The following is a 27,071-nucleotide window of genomic DNA, read 5'->3' as shown; positions in this document are numbered from 1 at the left end:
GTTGTCCGTTTATGTAAGTTCAAAGTACGTCTGGTTTTAAGATTTTTTTATAGGTTTTACTACATAACCAGAAAATTCTGGTTCCGTAACCCGAAGGCAATAATGTTTTTGTTTTAAAAATCCTGCAAAGGGTTTTACACAGTTTAAAAAGGTAAATTTACAAATATACCAGTAAAATCATTTATTACACATGCCCTTTTATTTTTTTTTTAGGACAGTTCGGTTAGGACTCGGACATATGTTTCAGGATGGCCAGTGTAAAAAACAAATTAACGGGACACTCACTCGTTATTCACAAGGTGATTCACAATTTTAATTTGCAGAGGACGTGTCACCTGTAAGTGATTAATGATTTTAATGACTTCTAAAAATTTTCATTTGAATTGTCACTTTTGAAAAAGCATAAATCCCTTAAAAATAGATATAAGGAGTGTCTCTTGTGCGACATTCATGAAACCTGAAATAAGTTTTAAACAAGGTTACTACCTAATAATTAGAATGAGCCGCTGTTCGGACTATCAGCGGGCTCTCATTGATAGCTCTAAACATCATAACCGAGGTTTGATCGTAATAAAGTAGGAGTTGAAGAGCGATTTCAGTTTGAGACTTGTAACATTCAGGACAGTGTATCGTTTTAAGAAACAAATTCAATACAGTTTTTTTTATTTTAAACATACAGTGCATAATTGTAGGTACAAATAAGTTAGCACAAAATTAAAATGATACAAAAGGTATTTCCTCGGTTTCATTACTAAACTAAAGGCAGCTAAACGCAGGTGGAGATATACAAGCATAAATTTAAATATATGGTAATCTGGGCGGCAGACAGATTTGAGTGTATTGGATGTGGTAAACTTTTTTTTAGTTTGTGGGCGCGGCACCTTGCTAGATGGACGTAATCCAGTATTGCCAAACTTATGGTCTTAAATAAAAAACGCGAAAAAATACTGTTTTCCTAGACAAAAATATCATTGAAATACTACAACCATTACTAAATTATAAGGTAGTGACCTTGACAAACAAAATATGTAAGAGGGGCAGTAATACGTACGGACAGGCAGACGGAAGTGGCTAGATCGACTCGGCTAGTGATTATGATCAAGAAACCCTTCCTTCTACCTATAACGTACTTTCTGGCAACTATAGTGTAACCAAAGACATAAGAATATGAAGATAAATAGCGCCATAAGATTTTTTTGCACACGATTTTTTGGTGCTGGCTTTAGAGCTGGCTCCAGGCTCTCTTGCTCAAAAGCCAGAGAGAGAGCGCTCTAGAGCCAGCCGCTCTCATGCACGCGACAGAACACGATTGGATGTGTGCACATGTGTTCTTGCGCATTGTTATTGTTCATATTTCGCTGCAGCCCGCTGATTGAGCAGGTTGATTATTTTTGTATTTATTTTATTTCATATTTTGATTTTAAAATAAGTAAAATTATAATATTAACATTTATGTATGTATTTCTATATTAACTATTTCAATTATTTATGAAAAGGAGAATCAAAATGGGGTAACAAAAGTCATTATTATATCAAAATTAAATGGCATAACATCATATAACGAAATGATATTTTAATTTGAAATACTGAAAATGTAAATTATAAAATTTTAAACTTTACAAAATAATTTAAGCAATTAATATATTAATATGCATTTTAATATCTAAAACAGTTATAATATTAATTATACTAGTAAATACTTTAAATATTTAAAAATGGTAATATATTAAATATACGCACTATTAAATACATTAAATAATTAGAATTGTTAAAATAATAAATATGCTATTACATATATTATATGCTATTATATATTACCTAAATATAAAAAAAATTTAATGGCACAAAATCATTCAACAAAATTTTATTTTCAAAGAAAAACAAAAATGGGTTATTACCATAAATTGTACATACATGTGTACATAATTTGTAAATATGTATGTATATTACTCATTTGTAGAATTTCGTTGAAAATAAAATTTGGTTAAATGATTTTGTGCCATTTAAATTTGATTTGAAAATCAAGCGCCTTTGGGCGGAAAGAAAAGCGCGCCAATTTTTCTTTCTTTTTTGTTTCCCCTTTGGGTTTCTCTTCTTGCTTCGCTTAAAGCCTACAAGTACATATAGCTCCCCGATTTCTACAATTTTCAAAGATTTTGACCATTTAAACGTTATCCCAGTAGAGTTTGATTCAATTATATATCAACCGTGCATTGAAAACAAAGAAAATACAGCAACATGAATATTCATTGTCGTTTTTAGAAATTGTACAAGGCAATGAAAGGTGCTTTGACAAAAATATTAATACTTTTTTGGCCAAAGATGTACCTATTGAATTAACATCTAATAGATACTTTGTTGGATACATTGCAAAAGGATCAAGTTGCGGCAAATGTATAAAGATCCTTCTAAAAGAGACAGAGGACTATCAGAGCTTTTTATAAATGAGAAAAACTACTCGAGCGACTCTGAGCGAATTAAAAGCACCAAAAGATCTTTTTTTAATGTCTGCAAAATACACATACAAGTTTTTGAAAACATTTGTAAAAATAAAAAAAAACACCTATCCATCAGACAATTTATTGTGGAGCAATGCATTAAGTGCACAAATGAAAGTAATGATTACTCATTTTGGTTCGATCAAAATAATGAATGTTATGCGCATAAAGTAGATCTTTTAAACAAACTTATTGAAGTTTTATAATTTAAACATTGCAAATAGATTGTGATAGCTGATAGACAAAAAAAGATAGCTAAACTCAGTATTCTATCTCATAAGTGAAAGATCGAGCGATTTAATCAAATTTATTTATAGCCAAATTTAATCATAATCATTTTTATCTACAAGTCACGAATCAAAATAAATACATATGTACATATATAAATCATACCAAACATAATATAAGCAATTAAAAATTGAAAAAATAAAATCAAAAAGCGATAGTTTGAAAACTAGCTTTAATCGGGAACATGGATTTATTTTATTATGTAAAATTAAAGCATTTCAAGTCGACTCGAAGGTCATACAAAATATATGACCCCATTACAATTGTAATGGCGTCCCCGTGGTGTTCCCTGGGTACCGATATATTAGATAATATTAAATATGAATATACATACATAGATGTAAACAGTAGCAAATTCGAGAGGCGATTTTAACTAATTTGTATTCGGCAAACTTTAAATAAAAGTGAAATAATAGTAACCGTCTCAAAAAAAATTAAAAATATTTTATTGGATATTTAAAAAACAGTTATACGTCCAAAAAACTATCTAAAATAACATGCTGTCTTTAAATTAAGATAAAAATTGTTGATTATATTTTAAAAATATTATGATGTTTATCTTAGTTTAATAATTACGTAATAAATAATTATTAAATTAATTAAATTAAAATAAATTAAATAAAATAATAATATAGTTTTTATATAGTTTAATAATAAATTTAAAAGGAAATATTTTTTAATTATGTATTTTACTCAACATGTGCATTTCCTGTGCCTGTTCTTTTATTCATATCCTCCCCCACCCCCTTTTTATTGCTTTGAACAAATTCGTTTCATAGTTCAGAATTGATTTCGGGCCAAAAATCGTTTCGTTATTTAAGTACGCAAACATACGCACTTTCTTACGAGCTGTGAGTAAACACAAGCGTGTGCACTCTCTTTCTTGATTTTTAAGCTCTCAACTTTGTGCGAGCGGAGAGAGCGAGATTTTCGTCGGCACCAAAAAATAAGCTGCATATAGCAAAACGAACGTATGGTCTTTACTCATCTTAGACAATATATTGGTCTTTGGTGTAACCACGAAGTTAATCTTTCCCTTCCGTTCTACATAGAGTTGCCAGATATTTGGAGATTTCCCTCTTCTAATCTGTTCCTTAATTATCAACTAGAGACCAAACTTTATGGGAAAAATGTTTGTGGTTTGTCGTTACTGCGAATTTTGACTTGCATGTTCATTTGCTGCAAGCATATTTACAATTGCGACTAATACCACGTAACTCAACCATCTATTCTGCCTATTAAGTGTACGTGTACATGTACAGTGGCTCGAAGCTTATTTCGTGCAAGAGAAAAATTAAATTTTAAATTGTCATTGCTGCTAAACTAGGAACGATATCAACAAAATTTAAACGCTGTAATTTAAATAAACTCTTCATTTATTAATATAACAAAACAAAATTACTTAATCTAAAAAAACAAAACAAATTTTCATATAAAACTAAAAAACAAGGCATTTCTGGCGTCGAAGCTTAATTCGTGCTAGCACTTAAATATATTGTAACATTTTTATTTCTTAAATTTAATATTTTGTTGGACCGCCTTTTTGTTTCTTAACCGATTTAAGACGATTTCCCATGGACTCCACTAATTTCCTTGTTGTTTCCACAGGAATTTTACGCCACTCTTCCTATAAGGCACTATTTAACTAAGTTTTGTTAGAAATTTTCCTTTTGCGGATCGCTTGGTCCAAAATCTCCCACAAATTTTCAATAACGTTTAAATCTGGGGATTGTGCTGGTGTTTTTATGGTGTGTGGACAGTTCCAGACCAACCAAAACTTCACATCGGCAGCAGTGTGCTTCGGGTCGTTGTCTTGATAAAAAATGAAACGGTCCAGTATTCCCAAGCTTTCTGCGCTTTGTAGTAAGTTTTCTTTTAAAATATTTAAATACATCTTAGCATTCATAATGCCATCAATGAAGACTAGGTTTCTCACCCCAGACGGAGCCATACAGCCCCAAACCATAACATGGCCTCCTCCGTGCTTGACCGTAGCTTTTAGATTTTTTGTATCTAGCTCCGTATTCGGACGCCGCCAAACATAATGCCTCCCATCCGTCCCGAAAATGTTGTATTTGGATTCGTCCGCAAAAATAACGTCATTCCAGTACGAAATCGGCTTAGTCTCCATCTCCTTGGCGAACTTGAAACGAACAATTCTGTTCTTGTCGCTGATAAATAGTTTCTTTAGAGCAACTCGACCATTAAAATTATGCTTGTGCAGTACGTTGCGAATTGTGTCTGGGCAACATTTTTTGCCCATTTCCTCTACTATCTCTGCAGCGATTTTTGGAGCCGATAGTTTAGGGTTTTCCTTAACTTTTCGGACTATTCGGCGCTCCTCGTGGTCGTTAAAAATTTTGTTCGGCGCAACTCGGCCCTTATCTTCCACTCGCGCGAACAAATCTTTGAATTATATATTGCACCGTACTGGGGCTTAAGTAAACCATTTCGGCTATTGCACGCTGGGTTTATCCATCCTTAAAGTGTTTAAGGACTTATTCCCTTTGCTCGATCGTTGTTCGCGGACCCATAGCCAAAAATTAACGGTAAATATTACTTTAGTGTAACCAGCTCCGAAAACGTATAAAATGTTTATTTAAGAATACAAATAAAAAAGTATACAGAAAAAAAAACGGATTGAAAAGTCCCTTTTTATGTTTTTTTTTTAGTTTAAAGTGTTTGCACGAATTAAGCTTCGACGCCAGAAATGCCTTGTTTTTTAGTTTTATATGAAAATTTGTTTTGTTTTTTTAGATTAAGTAATTTTGTTTTGTTATATTAATAAATGAAGAGTTTATTTAAATTACAGCGTTTAAATTTTGTTGATATCGTTCCTAGTTTAGCAGCAATGACGATTTAAAATTTAATTTTTCTCTTGCACGAAATAAGCTTCGAGCCACTGTATGCTTGATTTAAAGTGTGCTGAGGACTTTGCCACTAGCTCGTCAAATTGTTTGCTTTCTATGTCTTCACGTAAAGTTTTGTTAAAAGCTCAATAAATCCATGGTAATAGAAATGCTTTCATTTGATCATTGCTGCTAACATCATATGCTGCGAAATGTTATTGCATTTGTGCAATGTAAAGTTTCCAATTATTTTTCTCTTTAATAAATGTCGCGAGTAATGGGACTTCGTGACATTGTGAGATTATGGCTGAACTCCACTTTTAATTAATAAAATATCCACTAGCAAAAGTTCTTCTTTCTTTAAAATACCTTCCAACGTTGTCGTATAAATTTTTCGTTTTATTTCTCGTTGCCAATTGTACAGAAGTTAACAACACAGAGAGCCATCTTGTCGATATAACGATAAGAGAGAGAAGTTAGATATCGAATAAGCGATACCTATTTCTATTGACGCCTCATACTCAGCTTAGTATTCAGTGTGGAAAATCCGTTATTTTCAATACACATCTTTGTATACCCTTTCAGAGGATATTATGGTTTAAGTTAGAAGGATCAGCTGGACCGGTGAACTATATTTTATAGCTATATACACGAAAAAATTAAAATCTGTACTAATCGTCCGATTTTTTCGAGTGATAAGTCAATAAAAGGTATGGAAAAACTAAAATTTGCATTCCAAGACTTAATAAAAATCATAGGTTTACGAGAAAAAGTGGTGAAAGTGTAAAAGTTAAAATTGGAAAAATTTGATTTGTTGTGGCCAGAGGGGGTAATAACCCCCCGCTTTAAGCCTAGTTGTGTTCTCACCTAAAATACGCGCCGAATGACATCTAAACTGTCAAAATGCTCCGTTCAAAAGTAATACGCAAAATAAGATTTTCGGGGTCCTTTTAAATCAAAATGTTATTTTGTTTGTTATTTTGCCAGTTTGTCCCAAAACGTAATTTTAGAGTCCTGAAAATTCTAGACGATGTTAAAGAGTTTAACATAAAAAACATAAGTTCTACCACTTTTTTAAAAATTTGCTAGCTTTGGCGAGAAAACAGCAATAAATAGCTAAATAATAATAATAAATAACTTTTGAAGTACTGAAACTACAGGCTTGTGCTATACGTCGTAAAAAATAAATTTCGAAATACTATGTACGCCTTTAAGACAATATTTGGTCCAAAGTTTTTTTGTAAAGCCATCTTTATTATTTCTCAAAAACGGCTCTAACGAAAAATATTTATGAACAAAAATGCCCACATTTAGCAGTTCAGAGCATCTTACACTGCCTGAGCATTAACCTTTTTTTGTGCGTGACCAAACTCTATTTGAAGGTCCTGGAAATTTAAGATTATTTTAAACTGCTTAATAAAAATAACTTTGATTCTACCACTTTTAGAAAAAGTAGATAGTTCGGCGAGAAAACAAGCTTGTGCTATATGTCGTTAGAAAGGAATTTTGAAAAACTTTATTTGCTTTCCTAACATGATTTGTGTAAATACTATCGTTTTAAGATTGGGACCAAAAGTTTTTTTGTTCCGATATATTTTAAACTTTTATCCTTGTTCTCAAAAGCATCTTTACCGATTTCTGGCTAAGCCTTAAAGTGTGTACCCAAAGGTTGTTGTCACAAATTAAAATTGTTATTCCACAAAAAAGGCTACATGTACTACTTCAGAACCTACAACACTGCCTGAGCGTTAAACTCAAAAAATAAAAACAAGAAAGGAAGTTAACTTCGGCAAGCGGAAGTTTGTATCCCCTTGCAGTTATAAGAAATAACCAATTTTAGTAACACTATGTTAAATTTTTAAGGATTGTTGCTGACTTCAGTGATATTAAAAAAATATATATATTTCATTCTTTTTTCAGACCATTTTTTTTACATCTATATGTTAGAGTAGTCCGATTTTTATTAAATTGAATTCAAAATTCTTAAAAATATAATTAATTATATTCCCAATATTACAAAAAACTATAATTTGTTTCATATTAATTTCCCACCAATTTCCCGATCGTTCCTATGACAGCTATATGATATAGTCGTCCGATTTAGATAAAATTTAATTCAAAACTTATTAAAAAACTTTCTCTTCAAGCGTAGGAGGTTATATGTTAAAAAACACCAAAGATGTAATTAAAAAAAAAATATCCGATAGCTTTTAAACTGAGAGACTAGTTTGCGTAGAAACGGAGGAACAGACGGACGGACAGTCGGACATGGCTGGATCAACTCGTCTAATATTGCTGATCAAGAATATATAAATTGCGTTGCCAACTTTATGCAAATTTATTTTGATCGGGATGTCATTGCCCACAAACGACCGCTAACACACTAAAACACGTCTAGCAATCAAATTTTAAAATGAGTTTTTTATCTTCCATTCATCTACATGCCAAAAATGATCGAAATCGGACAATTGATTTATAAGTTTCAACCCAAAATGGTCAATGTTTTGTAAAGTCAATTGCTTTAACTAATACTCCAGTAAGCCGCTAGAACGCCACAAGTCGGTGATATAGCCTGAGCAACGGATTTCTTAGTGCGATACATTCGCCTATAGGGTTTTCTCTTGTTGTTTTAAAAAAAATACCGTTATATTTTGTTTTCGGCAGACATACACGATGTTAAATTTAAATAGGTCGTTGTCATAATATTTCTATAATAAGTTTTTAGTTTTATAAAAATCGGAATACTCCCACGGGACAGGCGTATAGAAACTTCTGTTTCCCGAAGCTAGCTTCCTTACTTATTATATCCTTGCAGTGGGAATAATGATTTCCGTCAGAAGTTTGCAACGCTGTGAAGGAGATGACCCTATAAAGTAAATATATATATTCGCACAAGTCGATCCAGCCATGTTGCTGCTTTAAGTGGCAAAGAGCCACTTATCTGCCCTGTTTGGTGCCTTTTAGCCTCATCTGCTCAAATGTCAGATTTTTATCACATTCACTTAGTTTTTCCATCGCACTTACCATCCCATTGACAGCCGACGATCTCGGCCCGCAGACAGACAGTACGGTCGTATTGGCCGTATGGATAGATACGGATCTTCGAGGCAAAAATGATTGGCTGCAGGACATTCTCCACCTCGCTGTAAGTGTTTATGTTGCCAGGCAGGATCTGCAGAGGATTGAGATTCAGGTTAGCTAAGACTTGTGGTATACTTTGTTGGGCGCCACCTACCTCCTTGCCCTGGATATTTTTCCAGCGTTGCCATTTGTCGAAACCGGCACGCCAATACTCGAGGACGTAGGCCTCGGTGTACTCCTGGCCCTGACCTTTTCCAAACCGGCCCTGGGTCCGGATCGCGGTAATCACGTGCGTCTGCAGCAAGTCGATCTGCAGATACTCCTTGAGAGCGTTAGACACCATGTGTTTGGGGCACCAAGCTCCTCCATTATTATCGGTTTTCAGTCTGAAAGAGAAGAGGAAACGGGAAAGCTTTAATAACCATTCAGTTCCGAAAAACGGCTATATATAGTAGTTGTCTTCGCACACTATTTGGCGCGCTTTGCCATTACGTGTACTGCCGTCCACAGTGATACCCGTTACTTGTAAAGTAACATATGTACATATTAACTGAAATGAATTTGTCTCATCAATACCTATCGATAAACCAAAAAATAAATAAAATAAAATAAACCAAAAAATATAAGGAAAATCAATAAATTTCTCAGACAAAATCACAAGATATTTTTATAAAACGGATCGTTTTTGTAATAATCACTTACTTCATAAACTTAATGGTTTTCAAAAAGAACATTTAAACATATTGCATTATCCTGCTATAAAAATGGCGTCAGATTGTTTCGATTAATCAAAAAAAGTATTTTAGGTGATGGACCTCTTTCGACTTTTTTTACGATATATCGTGCTTATGTTTCTTTTTTCCATTTAGCGCAATAGAGAATCACTATGCATTCAGAGCTTGAACTGAGAAGACCTGAAAATGGAACAACTTAATTTGTTTAAATTGGTCCCCATTCTGAGCACCCGGGAGAGTACTTTGCAATAGCTGCGGGATGTCGGGTTAATACCCCAAGACCACTATTGCCATAAACATAAGCAGAGCATGATGTTGTTAGATCAGAAATCAATATGCGGGGAATTTAGATGCGTTAAAGAGTTTTGCGGAGAACACGTGGCTGGAAACATGTCATATATCGCCAGCATTATGCATCATTATAACCTATTGCTTTTGAAATTCTTTCACGTTTGCCCTCAGAAACTGTGGCAGACAGATTTTCTTTTTGCGGCGATGTTTGTATGGCAGCTTTGGATACAGATTTTGAGGGCCCTTTTGGAGGTCTAGGCAAAGTTGTAGAAATAGACAAATGTAAAATAGGCAGACGGAAGTTCGAAAGAGGTCGCGTTGTTAAAGGTTCGTGGATTTTGTTTGAATTATAGATATGAAATCTGTCTCGACAATAAAAGGGACAAGGACACCCTGTTATCCTTAAGAAAAAAACACGTTAAACCAGGGATCGAAATTCATACAGATTGCTAGAAGGGGTATATTGGTTTGGAAACCGAAGAATATATTCACAAGACCGTCAACCACTCGGAACAATTTATGGATTCGGTTACCAGTGCTCATACCCAAAATATCTTCCTGGCGGTCGATGCGGCGCAATTTGACTCGTGGGGGGGTTCACAAAGCCAAGTTGGACGAGAATTTTGACAAATTTTTGTGGCGACGACGGGCTACAAAGCTTAAGCTTGACCGGTTTTCATTTATATTGAAAGACGTGAGGAAAGTATATCCCGAAAACTAATTTAATTGTTTTGCTATTTAAAAATGATTTTTGTTAAAAAAATGTTGTCGCAAGCAACAAATGCTTTTTATATTTTTTTTTTGGTTAATACATTTTATTTCCGTTTTATAATTCGAATTTGAACTACGATAACTAAAATGGTTCTTCCACCATTTATATTTTGCTTTTTCTTTTCATTTAGACTTTGTTATTTTAATTTCGTGTTCCTAAAAATGTTAATGCCGTTCTCGTTTCTTGGTCGTTCCATCACTAAAACACCGATATAACAACAATCTTTCGTGCGATATATCGGTCAAAAGGACGCAAGTGTGCTCCAAAGGTTTTATTCTTTTAAACCTTGTGAAAATGTAATCTTATTCAGCGTTTTTAACGAAAACTATCAGTTTTACAGAAAAAATGTCTAAAACATATAAATAGATATAACTTGTACACCCGTAACTTGATTAGTCTAATTACCACCGTTTAAAAATTATGGCCCAACATAATTTTGTGAAAAAAACCTTTTTTTTTAGCTTTTTTTCTGATGCCTCAAAACGGATGTGAATTTTATTTTAAGATGTATAGCCCTTGGGTTTCCTGAACTTTTGACATAAAACACAGTGTCTTGAGCCAAAGTTATTTATCAACGAAAATCAATTTTCGTTTTTTTTTGTATCTTAACATTTCTTTTTATTTTTAATTTTCAAGCACCCTAGACAGAAAAAAAAGATGTAACTTTAACATATGGAGTAACACTGTTCTGCTGGCGAGCTGTTAAAGTCAGCTAATTATGTACCTCCTGTTTTGTATTAAATTGGCGCGAAAAATTGTGCGATTTTGATCGTTTGTTGTGGCAAATGTTTACGAAAAAGTTAAATGAATAAATATGGAAAACGCTTGCCCAGGTTTAGTTTAACATAACTAAAGTTTACCAATGTTTGTGTCGTTGTTATGTGTTTTTGTCCAATTGTACCGTTTTTTGTTTATGTGTATTTTTAGAACGAGCTTCGTGTATCAGCACTTTTGCATGGCAACGTGTTGCAAAAAGTTTTAAACCTGAAACTATTAATCAAAGTGTGCAAAGTGTGTGAAACTAACCCTTTTTGTCCGAATCCACACGTTTTCGAAAAGTCGTGCTGAGTGGGTTGACATTTGGAGCAAGAACAATCGCTCAGGAGACGCCGTACAACAGCACATATTGAAAGTGATCGCACAAAAACATTTAGATAACGAAACCATTAAGTCGATTAAGGAAAAAGTGTCAAGTATTTAAATAAACACTTGCCTAAATGTAATTCTACTCTAAAAAGATTTAAGGAAAAGCACGCAAAAAGGCTTGGGAAAAGCTTGTTCATAGAAATCACTGGTCATTATGCATTGGCAAATAAAGTGAGTCGCCCAAAATATGATTACGAATGCGCTGGTCCTCGTCTGAAAAGAAAATTAGCCGCGGAACTTTCAGAGGAGAATAACAACTTATCTCCCTTACATGCTGCCACAGCTTCATAAAAAAGCGAACGAATAGTCCTTCAATTGGCAGTACACTGCTCGCTACTAGAATTGCCACATTGAAATTGACAAATGAAACGTAACAAATTTTTTGGCTCAATAAGATCCGAAATCTGTTAGGTCTTGCGGCCCATTGAAGATGAATGAATGAATTCAATTAAGGAAACTACCTCTCTTATATTAAAAGAAATTGAAAATTTGGATGCCCAGATTCGCATGACAATAATAGATGGTAAAGTCTAAAACATATTGACAGGCACCAAGTCTTGTCAGTCTTGCCCAATCTGTGGAGCAAAGCCAAAACAATTGCTTAACATTAAAGACATAAACTCGAAGGCTTTTATGGCTAAGGCACACGCTCAATATGGAATCAGTCCTTTACATGCTTGGATCCGCTTTTTCATTTTTTTTTTTAATCTATATATATAAAAGAAAGTCGTGTTAGTTACACCATTTATAACTCAAGAACGGCAGAACAGATTTGCCTGAAAATTGGTAGGGAGGTAGCTTAGAGCCAGGAGACGGATATAGGATACTTTTTATCCCGTTCGACAGCGTTCCTCTGTGACTTGACATGAAAAGTCAGTCACTATAAAACGTGGTATAACAAAAAAGAATCCGACTTGGAATAACAAAACGCAAATGACAGCTATGTAATTGACGTAAAATGACAGCTATATAATGACGTATGGATGACAATTTGATATTTGTAAGAAATCAATATTAAAACTATTTCTATTAAATAAATAATTAACAAGTGGATTAAAGTGAAGTGAAGTTTAATTAATAATGCCGCGACCAAGACGATCGAATCTTTCCCGACAAAGCCGTAATGCAAGAAGAATACAAAATACTGCAAATGAAAGGACTGAAGAAGAACAAGAAATTGCACGTGAACAGCGCCGCAATAGTATGGCTCGACTTCGTGCTTCTCAATCACGAGAGCAAAGTGAAGCAGCCCGTGAAACAGCTCGGTTGGCAATGCAGAATCGTCGAGCGAACAACAGAAGTCAACAAATAAATCATTTGCGACGCAGAACAAGATATTTAGCTGATTTGAATCGAGCTGCGTTTCGATACGATTGCAGCAATGATTACAGCTTGCATCCTAGCGTTTGCATTGGGCAAATGGACGTTGTTTGCGAGTATTGTGGTGCATTAAAGTTTTCCGGAGAAACGCCTGGATTATGCTGCGTTAATGGTAAAGTGAAATTGCCAGTGTTGACTCCGCCACATGAGCCATTGTATTCATTGCTTTGCGGCGAAACACAAGAATCACGCCACTTTCTTGCAAATACTCGAAAATACAATAGTTGTTTCCAAATGACGTCATTTGGGGCAGACATTATCGAAGAAGGAGGTTTTAATCCGACATTTAAGGTATTTATTTTTGTACTTACATAGAATGTAGTTAAAGAATAACTTAGTTTATCTATTGGTATGTATTATACTACTCTCCTACAGAAAAAGTAGGAGTAGGAACAAAGTTCGCCGGGTCAGCTAGTATCTCATATAGAATTGAGCTTAAGAAGTGGCAAATCAAGGACAGCGATAAGCCTAAACTAAAAGAAGGAAAAATACTTTTAAAATTAAAAATGATGAAAGAAGTGGGCATAAATGTGGAAACTCCAATGACGGCAAAACAGCAAGAATAGCATTTTCCAATGCAGCTTTACTATCATCAATTCTTGGTTTTGATTATGATTTTACAAAGTTTTCATACAATTTTAATAACAATTAACTGCGAGTACGAAATATACTCGGAAACGTTTAAAACCTTCTGTGCTAAAGTTTTTGTGGCATATCAGAAAAAATATCCTTGGTATCCGATGCCGCTCACAAAATCCTAGTACATGGCTACCAAATAATATACACTTGTTTAGTTCCTGTAGGATGCGTTGGGGAACATGCATCAGAGTCCCGAAATAAATTATATAAGAGCGATAGAAGAGGCCACGCTAAAAAATGTAGTTGATTAGGCAATATTACAGACTTTTTCAATAGACCCATGAATAGTTCTGATCCGTTGCTGTTCAGTACATATTTAAAAGATCGACTAAATAGAATCAAAAAGAAAATAATACCAGCAGAAGTTATATCTCTACTACAAGCACCACATTTGGAAATTAAATGTAAAAATGATGAAGATTTTGAAAAACTGGACGGACTTGAGGTTATTGCTTCAGAAGATGAACACTTTGAACTAGATAAAAAATTAAGTAACTTCTGTAGTAAGTAACATAACCAAACTTATTTAAAATTTTGTAAAATCTGTCTTTACTTTCAGAATGATGCACTAATAATGGAGATGAATACTAAAATGTGATCTTGGATAATTGATTTTTTTTATGAAATATAAAGAGAATAAGAAATAAAAATGTTTAATGGTGCTTTTTTGCATGTCGGCCAAATAGGTTATATGGCACCTACAGGGTTGCCCATATTCGACGGACCCATGTTTTTTTTTTTTTAAATCAAAGAAAAAAATAAAAATTTGGCGGTTGGCAATCTTAATCATTTAATTTGTTCCAAGTAGATTTGTTTACATCAATTTTTGAATATGATATCTTTCAAATGGCCGCCTCTGGCGTTGATGGCGTATTGTGCCCTTTTTGCAGCATTTTCCATCATTTTCGCCAACATTTCGGCCGGAATAGCGGTTTTTTCTTCACGAATGTTGTCCTTGAGCTTTTCTAGGGTGCTTGGCTTGTTAACGTAAACCTTTGACTTCAAATATCCCCACAAGAAGAAGTCAGGCGGCGTCAAATCGGGCGAACGCGGTGGCCTGTCCAAATAGCCACTTTTCGACATCAAACGGCCCGGAAACAATTTCTTCCGAAAATCGATTGTTGCGACTTGTGTGCGGTGGAGCGCCGTCTTGTTGAAACCAGAACTGCCTCATACGCTTTCGACGAATAATTGGCATCACAAAATTGGTCATCATGTCGCGATAACGCTCCTGGTTGATGGTAGCAGCATGGCCATTTTCATTTTGGAAAAAAAACGGCCCAATGACCGTTTTCGAACTAACGCCGCACCAAACTATGACTTTTTCGTCGTGAAGAGGCACTTCTTGAATCTTCTCAGGATTTTCAGTGGCGTAAATACGGCAATTTTGCTTAATTACGGTCCCATTCAATGTGAAATGGGGTTCATCGGACATGATAATTTTGTTCCCAAATTGATCGTCATCTTCGGCCATTTCGATGACTCTTTGCGCTGATTCCAATCGACGAGGCTTGTTCGTAAGCAACAATCTTTGCGTCAATTGAATTTTGTACGGGAACAAATGCAAATCAACGCGAAAAATCCGTTGTAAAGTGGACCGAGCCATGCCCAACTGCTGAGAACGGCGTTTTTGGGATGTTCTTGGGGACATCTCAACACTGGCTCGTACGGCAGCGATATTCTCGTCCGATCGCCTTGGTCGACTTTTATTTGGCCTCTTCGGATTAGAAAGAGCCTCACCAGTCGTAAATTTTTCGTATAAACGCTTAATGGTGTTCTTAGAAGGCGCACTTTTCACATTTTTTAATTTTTTAAAATCACGTTGAGTTTTCACAATTGACTTGTTCTGTTGAATGTAAATTTCAACTATTTAAGGGCGCTCGCGTGGCGTGTATTGTTCCATGGTAAAAATCTGCTTGGACTGACGCTTCAAACGCGGTATGTCATTAAGCGATCTGACATCTCTGTCAAAAGTTATGGCGTCGTCAGATGGGTCCGTCGAATATGGGCAACCCTGTATATGAAATAGTGCCTCAAATCATTTGAAACTTTTAGGTCAGCTTGGGAGCTTAAAAAATGTATTCAAACTAAATTTCAATTCAATAGGTTTAAAATTAGAGTAAATGCAAAAAACGGCAAAAAAAAAAAAACCAAAATGCTTTGCCTGAGCATTGACCTTCTTTTGTGTATCAGGTCCTGAAAATTCCAGATTATGTTTAACAGCTTAAAAGAAGAACCACTTCTGCAAAAGTGGTTCGATTATGATAAAACGTGACGAATGTTAAAAATTTATTTATTTAGTAAATCGTAAAATACATTTTCGTCATAAAAGTTGATATTAAAATATTCGTTTCTTGAAGAGCGATCGTCACTATATTTTTACCTCGTGAAGAGGTGTTTTTGTTTGATTATAATTGTGCACATCTGTGCAATTCAAAGGAAAGGTTATACGGTTAGATTAAACATTATATGTATTTTAAGTTTAATTTTATTTTGATAAGACGAATTAATGTTGTAATGGAGTCACGATTATATTTTTGATTTTCTTTGGGCTTATTGAAGTATATTGTTCAAACATGACTGAATAGACTTTTAAATATAGAAATTAAAAATGAAAATAATCAATAGAAAAGGGAGTAAGAGATAAGCACCAACACTTTTTTTTAGGTTCTAATGACATAAAACCCGATACTTGAGCATAATATACTTGCATAATTAAAAAAAGATTTTATCGGTTTCGAAAAAACTATGGTATTGTCAAAATGACAATATTTAGGGGCAAACACGATTTTTCAAACAATCAAACAATCGCAGGTCTAGAAATCCCCACGGACAACTATGGGTACTCGCTGTTTTCTACATGCTTTCTCGGAATACAATATGCTTGTGTAGGCAGTTGGCTGTAATGACAAAAAATGTAGTATAATTTGAATAATTTGAAATGCATTTGGTGGCTATTATATTTTAATCCAGTTTGTTTTAGCATTTTTTCTTTAAAACAGTAATTTTCGATTGTTTTGCGGGTTTTTAAACTTTTTTATAAAATGTTATGATCGGTGTGGTTTCGTGGTTTCCTGATTCAATTCGTCCTTCGAACGATATACCCATTGCTTGACTGGCTCAGCTACATTCCTCTTCATGGTTATAATTATTCAGTCCTGACTTTATTGCAAACTCGTCTTATCGCCACAAAATAGTCATTGCTGTGGCGAAGCTGGCTTGATCGATGAAATTATAAATAAGCTCTGGAAAAATCACGGCGCTCCAGAGCGAAGTGGAAACTTAGGAAAGAGATGGAAAGCAAGATGGATACATCTGGATAAACTGTTGCTCTACATTGCTTCCAGAAATTAGACGCCCTTTTGGCATAATACTTCGGGAACGTCTGCCATCGAAGGCGGAACCCAGTATTCGGATGGAGTATTCTTAGGAGCGACTTTTTGTACGGAAACGTACGCTAAATAGAAAGAAATGGTGTGTGGAATTGAGGCGGATACCCTCCTTGGAGGGTCTGTGGACTCGACAGAGTAGTAGTACCGCTGTTTTGATACAGCAATGTGTGATGCCCATCTTGGCAACTCAGAAGTTGTGTGCGCTTGTGCAATCCCGAAATTTATGGCTAATTGCTTTCCGTAAAAAAAAATCGAGCTCGAGCCACGTAAAAATTTGTGGCTTTATTTTGGATGGGTTGCTTCCATAAAGAGAGCTTGAGCTTTGGTAGTTTTGTCCAACACATATACACCAGGATAAAGTTCTTAAAGGCAGCACGCGAAACATTAGAGTGGGCGTGGCACCCCGCTAAGACAAACTTGCGCTGCACAGAAATCTGCATGCCAAGCCTGACTGTTCTAGCTTTTAAAGTTTCCGAAATATCAACGTTCATACGGACAGACGGACATGGCTTGATTGATAGTGATCCTGATTAAGAATATATATACTTTATGGGGTCGGAAACGCTTCCTTCTACCTGTTACATACTTTTAGACAAATCTAGAATACCCGTTTAATCTACGAGTATCGGGTGTAAATATATTAGGAATATATGGGTTGAATAGTAGCACTAGAATATCTTTTGTATCTCACTGGAATTGTTCTGAGTATAAAATTGTGGGCAAGAGAAACATATTGTTGCGCACAAATAACGGAATCGAAATACATATATTTATTGCCGTTGAGTGGAATTAATCACTTTTGGATTTGGAACTTATCTAAAGCGGATCAAGCCACCACTGATGCTGGGAAAATCCCAAAGAAGCTCCAGAAGTTAAAAATCAAAAGATTTTAAAATCGGTTGGAAGGACAAAAATGTTGGAGAGGAGATGGATTGATCGCTGAAACTATTAAAAAGCCCTTAAAAAAAGATACGAAAAAACGGATTTACTTTTCTGGTTGTTGCGCGACGTGCGTGGGTGTTTTTTTGGACACTCCGCTCCAGAGCGGAGCGGAGACTTAGGAGAGGGAGAGCAAAGCTCCGTGCGAGCGAGCGAGCGAGATGGATCCGGATAAGCTGCTCTACTAACTCCAGAAATTATTATCATCAAGTAACTCTCCGGATCTCTGCTTCCGCTCGGCAATGTCCTGGATACGGTCATAGCCGCTTCGTTTGTCGCTGAAACGACGCTACATGGCCTGGTTCAAGTCAACCCAAAACTTTGGCGGCCTGGTTCGGATTAACAACCAGTACCATTCCGAAGCATTCTCAGCTCCGACCCGATTGCGTATTGTTCCTGTAAATGCGCTACCCTAAAGAGGAAGTCTTCAGAATTTATGCCTGCACGATTGCCTGAGAAACTAAAGCCCCACTTCGGCGCGTATTGTTTATTGACAATTGCGAGTCGCCCATCTGGTAACTCTGGCTGGCTACCCCTGCAATTACCTATCTACACGGGGCTCATGGATCGGCACTTTGGGATCTGGCCTGCAAGCATTTTCCTAGTCCCGGAGTGTTATTGGGACCCTGTGTCGGCGCGAATCCTCGGTTTCTTGCGCAGTTTGTCCTTCCTTGTTTGAATATGAGACAAAAACGTGGAATTCTGCTCGACGCTTTGCGCATTTGCCCATGTCCTGGCCATTTCGATCGACTTCTTCTGCCCTTTGTCGCATGCATTGGTCGATCCGGCCATCCATGAGATATGTCATATCAACTCTAATCTGTTCCTGGGCGGCCTGGATCATATATAGGAATGGACTCCTCGGAACGATTCCCAGCTGCGGTACGCCACATCCGTTCTCTCTGCGACCTTGGTTTCAATTTTTCAGCACATAGCCTGGTTGCTCGACAGAAAGATAAACATTTATAAGCCAAACGTAATTATTTTTGTAATTCAAAGGGATGAAAACTCGTAAAAATACAAATAGTTCGGTGGATTTTCAATCAAATTTAATACGAATGGAGGCCCACTCACTAACCCATTTCCGATAATCGAGGTTATCGAGGTCATCCGATTTCGCTTTCTGTCGCCGCATGCCGCAGGATTTTTTGATTTCCGAAATATAACAAGAGAAAACGCTAAAATCGAGTGTATCGTTACTCAGCTTTAAAATAAACAAGAAGTTAACTTCGGCAGGCCGAAGCTTGTATACCCTTTTAGTTATAAGAAATAATCAACGTATGTAACACAATGCAAAAAATTTAAGGATTGTTGATGGCTTCACTGATATTAAAAAAACAAGGAAGGTACCCGTTACTCAGCTTAAATGAGAAAAAAGGTATATGGATATATACAAGCAGCGAAGCGATATTTTAAAGCGGCACCTACCGGTTATGTGTGTTATATATTTCGAATTAAATTTTATCAAAATTTCTTTATAAAAAAAATTATATCTTTGGTGTTTTTTAACATATAACCCCTACACTTAGAAAAAACATTTCTCAATTAATTCTGAATTTCGGATTAAATTCAATTCAAAATCGGACGACTATATTATATAGCTGCCAAAGAAACGATCGGAAAATTGGTGGCAAAAATAATATGAAAAAGGGGGTATAATGATTACAGTCAGAAGTTTGCAACGTAGTGAAGGAGACGATTCAGACCCCATAAAGTATATATATTCTTGATCAGCGTCACTAGACGATTCGATCTAGCCATGTCCGTCTGTCCTTCCGTTTTTTCGAAACTAGTCCCTCAATTGTAAAGCTTTCGGGCTGAAACTTTCTCAAAAGTCTTCTTTCGGTTCTGTCGGAACCAGCCTGATCGGACAACTATATCTTATAGCTCCCATGGGAACTATCAGAAAAAAATTAAAAAAATATATATCTTCGGTGTTTTTTAGCATATAGCCTTCTAAGCTTGGAAATAACATTTTTAAATTAGTTCTGAATTTCTAATTAAATTTTATCAGCTATATGATATAGTCGTCCAATTTTGATAAAATTTAATTCGAAATTCAGAACCAAATAAAAAATGTTATTTTTAAGCGTAGGAGGTTATAAGTTAAAAACACCAAAGATATATTTTTTAAAAATTTTTTCCCCGATAGTTCCTATGGGAGCTATAAGATATAGTTGTCCGATCCGGTTCCGACTTATATACTACCTGCAATAAAAAGAAGACTTTTGGGAAAGTTTCAGCCCGATAGCTTTAAAACTGAGAGACTAGTTTGCGTAGAAACGGACGGACAGACGGACGGACAGACGGACGGACAGACGGACATCGACTCGTCTTGTGACGCTGATCAAGAATATATATAATTTATGGGCCCGGAAACGTCTCCTTCACTGCGTTGCAATCTTCTGACTGAAATTATTATACCCTCTGCAAGGTTATAATTATATCTTTGGTGTTTTTAAACATATAACCTTGTAAGATTGGAAATAACATTTTTTAATTAGTTCTGAATTTCGAATTCAATTTTATCAAAATCGGACGACAAAAAATTTAAAGCTGTCATAGGAACGATCGGATAATTGGTGGGAAAATAATATGAAACAAATTATAACTTTTGGAGCTTTTTGACATATTATCTTATAATAATGAGAAAATAATTTTTTATATTCTTAAGAATTTGGAATTCGATTTAATAACAAGAAAGGAAATTAACTTCGGCAAGCCGAAATTAATTAATTTAATTAATATTAAATTCAAATAAAAATTCTTAAAAATATAAAAATGTATATTCCCAATAATATAAAATATGTCAAAAAGCCCCAAAGCTTTTATTTGTTTCATATTCCCAAAAGTCTTATTTCTATTGCAAAAAGTATATAAGTGGGAACCAGCCGGATCGGACAACTATGTCTTATAGCTCCCATAGGAAATATCGGGGGAAAAAATTTAAAAAATATATATCTTTTGTGTTTATTAATGTATCCTCCTACGCTTGGAAAAAATTTGAAATCAATTTTATCAAAATCGGACGACTATGTCATATAGCTGACATAGGAACGATCTGAAAATTAGCCGGAAAATATGAACATAAAATTATATCGTTGGTGTTTTTTAACATATAACCTCCTAAGCTTGGAAGAACCAATTTTAATTTGTTCTGAATTTTGAATTAAATTATATCAAAATCGGACGACTTTATTATATAGCTGTCATAGGAAATATCCGGAAAATAATATGAAACAAATTATAACTTCGGTATTCTTTGACATTTTATTCTATAATATTGAGAATATAATTCTTTATATTTTTAAGAGTTTCGAATTAAAATTAATAAAAATGGGACGACTCTAACATAAAGCTGTCAAAGAAAAGGTCAGAGAAATATTGAAATAATTTTTTTTTAATATCACTAAAGCCAGCAACAATCCTTAAAACGTTACTAACGTTGATTATTTCTTATAACTGCAAGGGTATACCAACTTCGACTTGTCGAAGTTACCTTCCTTTCTTCTTTGGGATTAATTTGATTCTAAATGAGTGTAAATGTAAAGTATACTACATCGCAATGCATCATATAAAAAATCGGATTTGATTCTACAAAATGTCATTTTGACAAAAAACTAGGTCTCTTCGACACCAATAAGTGTTTTTCTTTTTTCGAAAATTGAACTTGTGAAATACGACGAATGTGATATCAAAAGTTTAAGTATTAGTGTTTTTTAAATCAGGTGAGTAGTTTTCATTTAGTATTAATACATTTACTTATTAATACATTTTTAAGTATATTCAGAACACAGTTGGTGGTTACGTATGTATAAACAATGTACATTGTAAATACATATTAACGCAGGAATGTGTATCTTTCGTTACTGAGATTTTATATAAGTTCGGTCGGTCGAAATCTTGTGCGACCTAGGACCAGCAGCCCGGCCGCCAATTCTCACCTATCTTGAACCGCTACTACTCATCAAGCACCCAACCGGTGCCACCTCATCATCGGCCGGATTTGGAGCAGCTTTACCATCGAGCAACCGACTACAAGATATCTTATACATATACACTGCACATATGTATAATTATGTAAGCACTGACGATGACATCGCTTGTAATTTTTTAATGTAATTTTTTTCATTCAAGGTATTTTAATTAAGGAGACAACGGAGAACAACGTTTTCGTGCAGCAACTGCTCAAGTGCTATATATTTGGACGAGAATACGGATTGGAGTAAGTACTTAATATCTAAAATTATATTATATAATAAAAAAATATATACAAAAATCTTTCTTTTAGACTCCAAGGATTCCCTAGGCACAGGAAACATATTAAATAAATATAAAAAAATGGCAAAAGAATATGTGTTTTATTTTAATTGAAAATCGTATCAATTTAGCCCCAAAAATGTCATTGTTATACGTCGAATCAGTTTTAAATGACTGCAAAATACTGTCAATGAAACCACATTTTCGTACTAAAAAATGCCAATGCTTAGTGTCTTTGTGATACCAAAAAGAGTTAAATTGATATTTTCGAAAATATCAAACTGACACCAATATAGTGTCAAGTAAATGTTTTTCGTATCAGAGATTTTTTGACACTCAATAATGGAATATAAATGAAAATTTTATTTGTGTGACGATGTTTGTAAGTATATATATATTTTCTGTCCGATGTAACTTTGTCATTTGCGCGTATTACACATTCTTTTATTTTTTGTTTCAAACCATTTGTCATACTTGCGGCTACTTTCTTTCTCAGTTTTATTAATTTTTTTTAAACACTCATCATTAGGCCTCGGAATTTGGATATTTTTTTTTGGAATTAAGATATTTCAATTCGAAAAATAAGTAAACACGTGTATCAGAATTTGGCTGAAAAAATATTTTTTTTAGTTAACATTTTGTAAAGTTTGTAAAAAAAAAAAACATTTTTTTGTGTTTAAATTATCGCTCGGTCTTATTAGAACCTTATGGCGTTTGTATTTTTGAGTTATTTAACCAACTGTTGAACATTTCTAAATAAAAAAAGAAATATATATATCTAATATCAAAAGAGAATTTATTTTACCTGTTTGTGTTTGACTGAAGAGGCAAACAATAAAAAAGGACGGGGTTTATACTGAAATATAGTGTTATATATTGTGCACTTAGGATACAATTCAAGCTAATTTTCCCGGATCAAATTCACGGGTGTCTTCTTTTCAATTTCAAGTTCTTCTCTGTGTGACCAACTCGAACCGTTCTGTTTTTCGCTAATCTCACGGCTCTCTTGCCAGAAACTAGAGATGACAAAACTGCATGCCGCACGGCAATGCTCTATCGGAGCGGACTAAAGTGCCATTCAATTGGCTACTTGTCTTGCTGCGGCTGGCGTGATGATTCGGTGTGCTGGTAAATTCCGCATGAGTTGCTTGCCAGCTGTTGGTCAAACACGAAAACATTGAATGCATCCTCGCATCATCCGTCTGCATCGTAAACGTGTCTGCGCTAATGCCAGCTGAACTTCTCCATGAAGCGTGGCATGATGTGCATCCTTAATGACAAGATTTGCGAATTAGTGTTGTGCTGGTAAGATTATTGGATGTTTACAATTGAACGATAAATGCGCGTGACTTAAGCGGCCACGGATGCGAACAACGTTATCTTTGATAAATGGGTTTAGATTTCGCAGTTTGCTTAGCTTCGGAAGTGGTTTGGGAGAGTGAATCGCCCTTAGGTCCGCTGTAAACGATTCAGATTGAACCAATAAAATTATGCACAGTAGGGCGTAGTCGAGTTCTCTTAATTTTAAATGACCATTAAGTGGATCAGCCTTGTGCCGCGAGTTTATACTCAACCGAAAATGTAGGCGGTAATGCGGATAAGGATAAAGGTTGAATAGCGGTTGAGAATGTTGCCTTTCATGACGAGAATGTGAATGTTGATTTTGTCTGGTTTGGCTGGGTTGTGGGATAGAATTGGTAGGCGTAAGGCATAAGTTACGGATGAGCTGAAGGCATACATAGATTTGATAGCGCTCTCCAAAGTCCGATGAAAGTCCGGTCCAGCGCTATATAGTGATGGTGTCAACTAAAGAATTAAGAAATCTGTCCGGCGTGATGGTTTCATCGCAATGGGTGATCGTTAACAACATTATTTCTTTTAATATAATTTTATCTGATATGATGATCGGGATAATCAGACCGAGCGGGTCGAATAATCCTGAGATATTAGATAGGATAAGTCTTTTCGTATTGATGATCGGAGGTTAATGAACGCTTATGTATTTGAACACATTTAAACTTGGTATCCAGTACATTCCCAATGTCTTTACCGGGTTCTCATTGTCCCATTGTAGCAGACTACTACTGCATCTGTGCTCGACGGGAATTTCTGCCAACAATGATAGACTGTTGCTCGCCCACTTCCTTAACTCCATGCATGCATTTTGAAGTGCCCCAGATACTTGCTCCGTTTTGTTCTTTGCTGCCTCAACTGTATAGTCCCCGGGAAGCATATCATCTACTTACATCTCGTCCTTCAGGATATGTTTCCTTCAAATATCTGCTAATTTCGTCTTCGCCAATTTGATGTAGCACTATTCGTTGATTTCGCCGTTGGCTGACCTCCAAAGGATTCGTTGGTACTGGTGGTCGTAGGGATGTACGTTTATGCATCGATACATCTTGTGGATGTATGCTGTGTTACTACAGAGTAACTACAGCCAGGTTATTTTGCAATGCTCGTCCCGAACTCAGAATGTCGTTCAGCGACCGACTATCGGAAGTCTTGTCGGATGCGTCAAACACGATCCTAACGAAATCATTTTTTTTTAATATCACTGAAGTGAGCAACAATCCTTTAAAATTGCACATGGTGTTACAAAAGTGGATTATTTCTTATAACTGCAAGGGTATACAAACATCGGCTTGCCGAAGCTAACTTCCTTTCTTGTTTGACATATGTTTTAATATTGGGAATATCATTTTTTATATTTTTAAGAATTTCGAATTAAGTTTGATAAAAATCAAAGGACCTTAAAACCCTGTCAAAGAAACGGTCAGAGAAATATTGAAATAATTATTTTTTTTATATCACTGAAGCTAGCAATACTCTTTACAAATTTAACATGGTGTTACAACGTTGTCTGTTTCTTATAACTGCAAGGTTATACAAACTTTGGAGTGCAGAGTATCTTCCTATCTTGTTTTAACATAAAAACTGCGATTCAGTTTTTCAGGATTGTTGCCGGTAAAGTAGGCGTCTCCCCTTGCTGAAACAAACTTACGCTGCACAGGAAGCCCAGGAATCTGCATGCCTAGTCTGACTCTTCTAGATTTTATAGTTTCAGAGATCTCCGCGTTCATACGGAGAGACGGACTTGGCTAGATAGACTCGGCTAGTGATACAGGTCAAGTAAAAATATACTTTGCGGTCATAAACGATTCTTTCGATATGTTACATACTTTCCTTTTACTCTACGAGGAATGGGTATAGTAATTAGTAATTTTATAATCAAACAAAAACACCTCTTAATGACGTTAAAAATTTGGTACAGATGACACCTTCAACAAACAAAAATTTTGATATCAACTTTTGCGATGAAAATGTAATATGCGATTTATTTATTTATGTATTTATTTAGTAAATACACTTCTTTTAATTTGACACTTCTTAAATCAAACAACAAACAACAACAACCTGTAAATCTTGCGATTTTTGTTGACTTCTAACTTTAAAGGGTAACTTTTAATAACAATTTTTTGGGCTATCCACTGCAAAACTTTACTGAAATCATTAGAGCACTTTCCGAAAATCAGAAAAAAGATTTTAAAAAAATTTGAATAAAAAGTCAATTGTCATTATTTTTAAACGGTGGTACTTAGACTAATCATGTTAAAAAGGCGTACAAAGGAATTCGAAGTCTAACTATCTAGTTTTTCCAAAAGTTGTAGAGTAAAGTTTCTTTTTTCAGGTGTTTAACATCATCTTAATTTTCAAAAATAGCCCTTTTACTCATTCACAGCTCGTTCTGCCAAACCAATTGATGTTCGTAAAGTCTTGGTATGCAATACCTTTCGTTTGATGTATCTCTCGTACGATTATCTGATGTGTATCGTACGATTACTGTAGATGGTCATTTCTTTTTATAGCCTTGCAGAGGGTATAATGGTTTCAGTCAGAATTTTGCAACGCAATGAAAGAGACGTTTCCGACCCCATAAAGTATATATATTCTTGATCAGCGTCACAATACGATTCGATCTAGCCATGTCCGTCTGTCCGTCTGACCGTCTGTCCTTTCGTTTCTACGCAAACTAGTCCCTCAGTTATAAATCTATCGGGCTGAAACTTTCCCAAAAGTCGTCTTTCTATTGCAGGTAGTATAAAGGTCGGAACCAGCCGGATCGGACAACTATATCTTATAGCTCCCATGGAAACTATCGGGGGAAAAATAAAAAAAATATATCTTCGGTGTTTTAGTTTTAATTAGTTCTGAATTTCGAATTAAATTTTATCAAAATCGGAAGACTATATCATATAGCTGCCATATGAACGATCGGAAAATTAGTGGTAAAATAATATGAAAAAATTATATCTTCGATGTTTTTTAATATATAACCTCCTACGCTTGGAAATAACATTTTTTGATTGGTTTGGAATTTCAAATTAAATTTTATCAAAATCGAACGACTATATCATATAGCTGCCATAGGAACGATCGGGAATTTAGTGGTAAAATAATAATATGAAAAAACTATATCTTCGGTGTCTTTTAACATATAACCTCCAACGCTTGGAAATAACTTTATTTTATTGGTTTTGAATTTCAAATAAAATATTATCAAAATCGGATGACTATATAGCTGCTATAGAAATAATCGGAAAATTAGTAGGAAATTATTAAAAAATTATATCGTTGGTGTTTTTTAACATATAACCTCCTAAGCTTGGAAGAACCAATTTTTAATTTGTTCTGAATTTTGAATTTAAGTATATCAAAATCGGACGACTTTATCATATAGCTGTCATAGGAAATATCCGGAAAATAATATGAAACAAATTATAACTTCGGTATTTTTTACA

The 27,071-nt window shown here is 34.9% G+C and overlaps 1 protein-coding gene across 4 annotated transcripts in view; it reads right to left on the bottom strand.

Annotated features, from left to right (window-relative positions):
- LOC108024892 (uncharacterized) overlaps nt 1-27,071 on the bottom strand; it is a 219,850-nt gene that overhangs the window by 54,833 nt on the left and 137,946 nt on the right. For 3 of the 4 annotated variants that reach the window (XM_050890300.1, XM_044091590.2, XM_050890299.1), the window contains 2 exons: nt 8,871-9,102; nt 8,660-8,807 (listed from right to left, as the gene is read on the bottom strand). In XM_050890300.1, the coding sequence (XP_050746257.1) occupies nt 8,660-8,807; nt 8,871-9,102 (380 nt within the window). Of the gene's footprint in view, nt 1-8,659; nt 9,103-27,071 lie in introns of all 4 variants that reach the window. The other variant, XM_050890298.1, reaches the window with a different exon arrangement.

The sequence above is a fragment of the Drosophila biarmipes genome, unplaced genomic scaffold (assembly GCF_025231255.1).
Source record: "Drosophila biarmipes strain raj3 unplaced genomic scaffold, RU_DBia_V1.1 ptg000019l, whole genome shotgun sequence".
Lineage (NCBI taxonomy): Eukaryota > Metazoa > Arthropoda > Insecta > Diptera > Drosophilidae > Drosophila > Drosophila biarmipes.
This window is presented reverse-complemented; position numbering and strand designations above follow the sequence as displayed.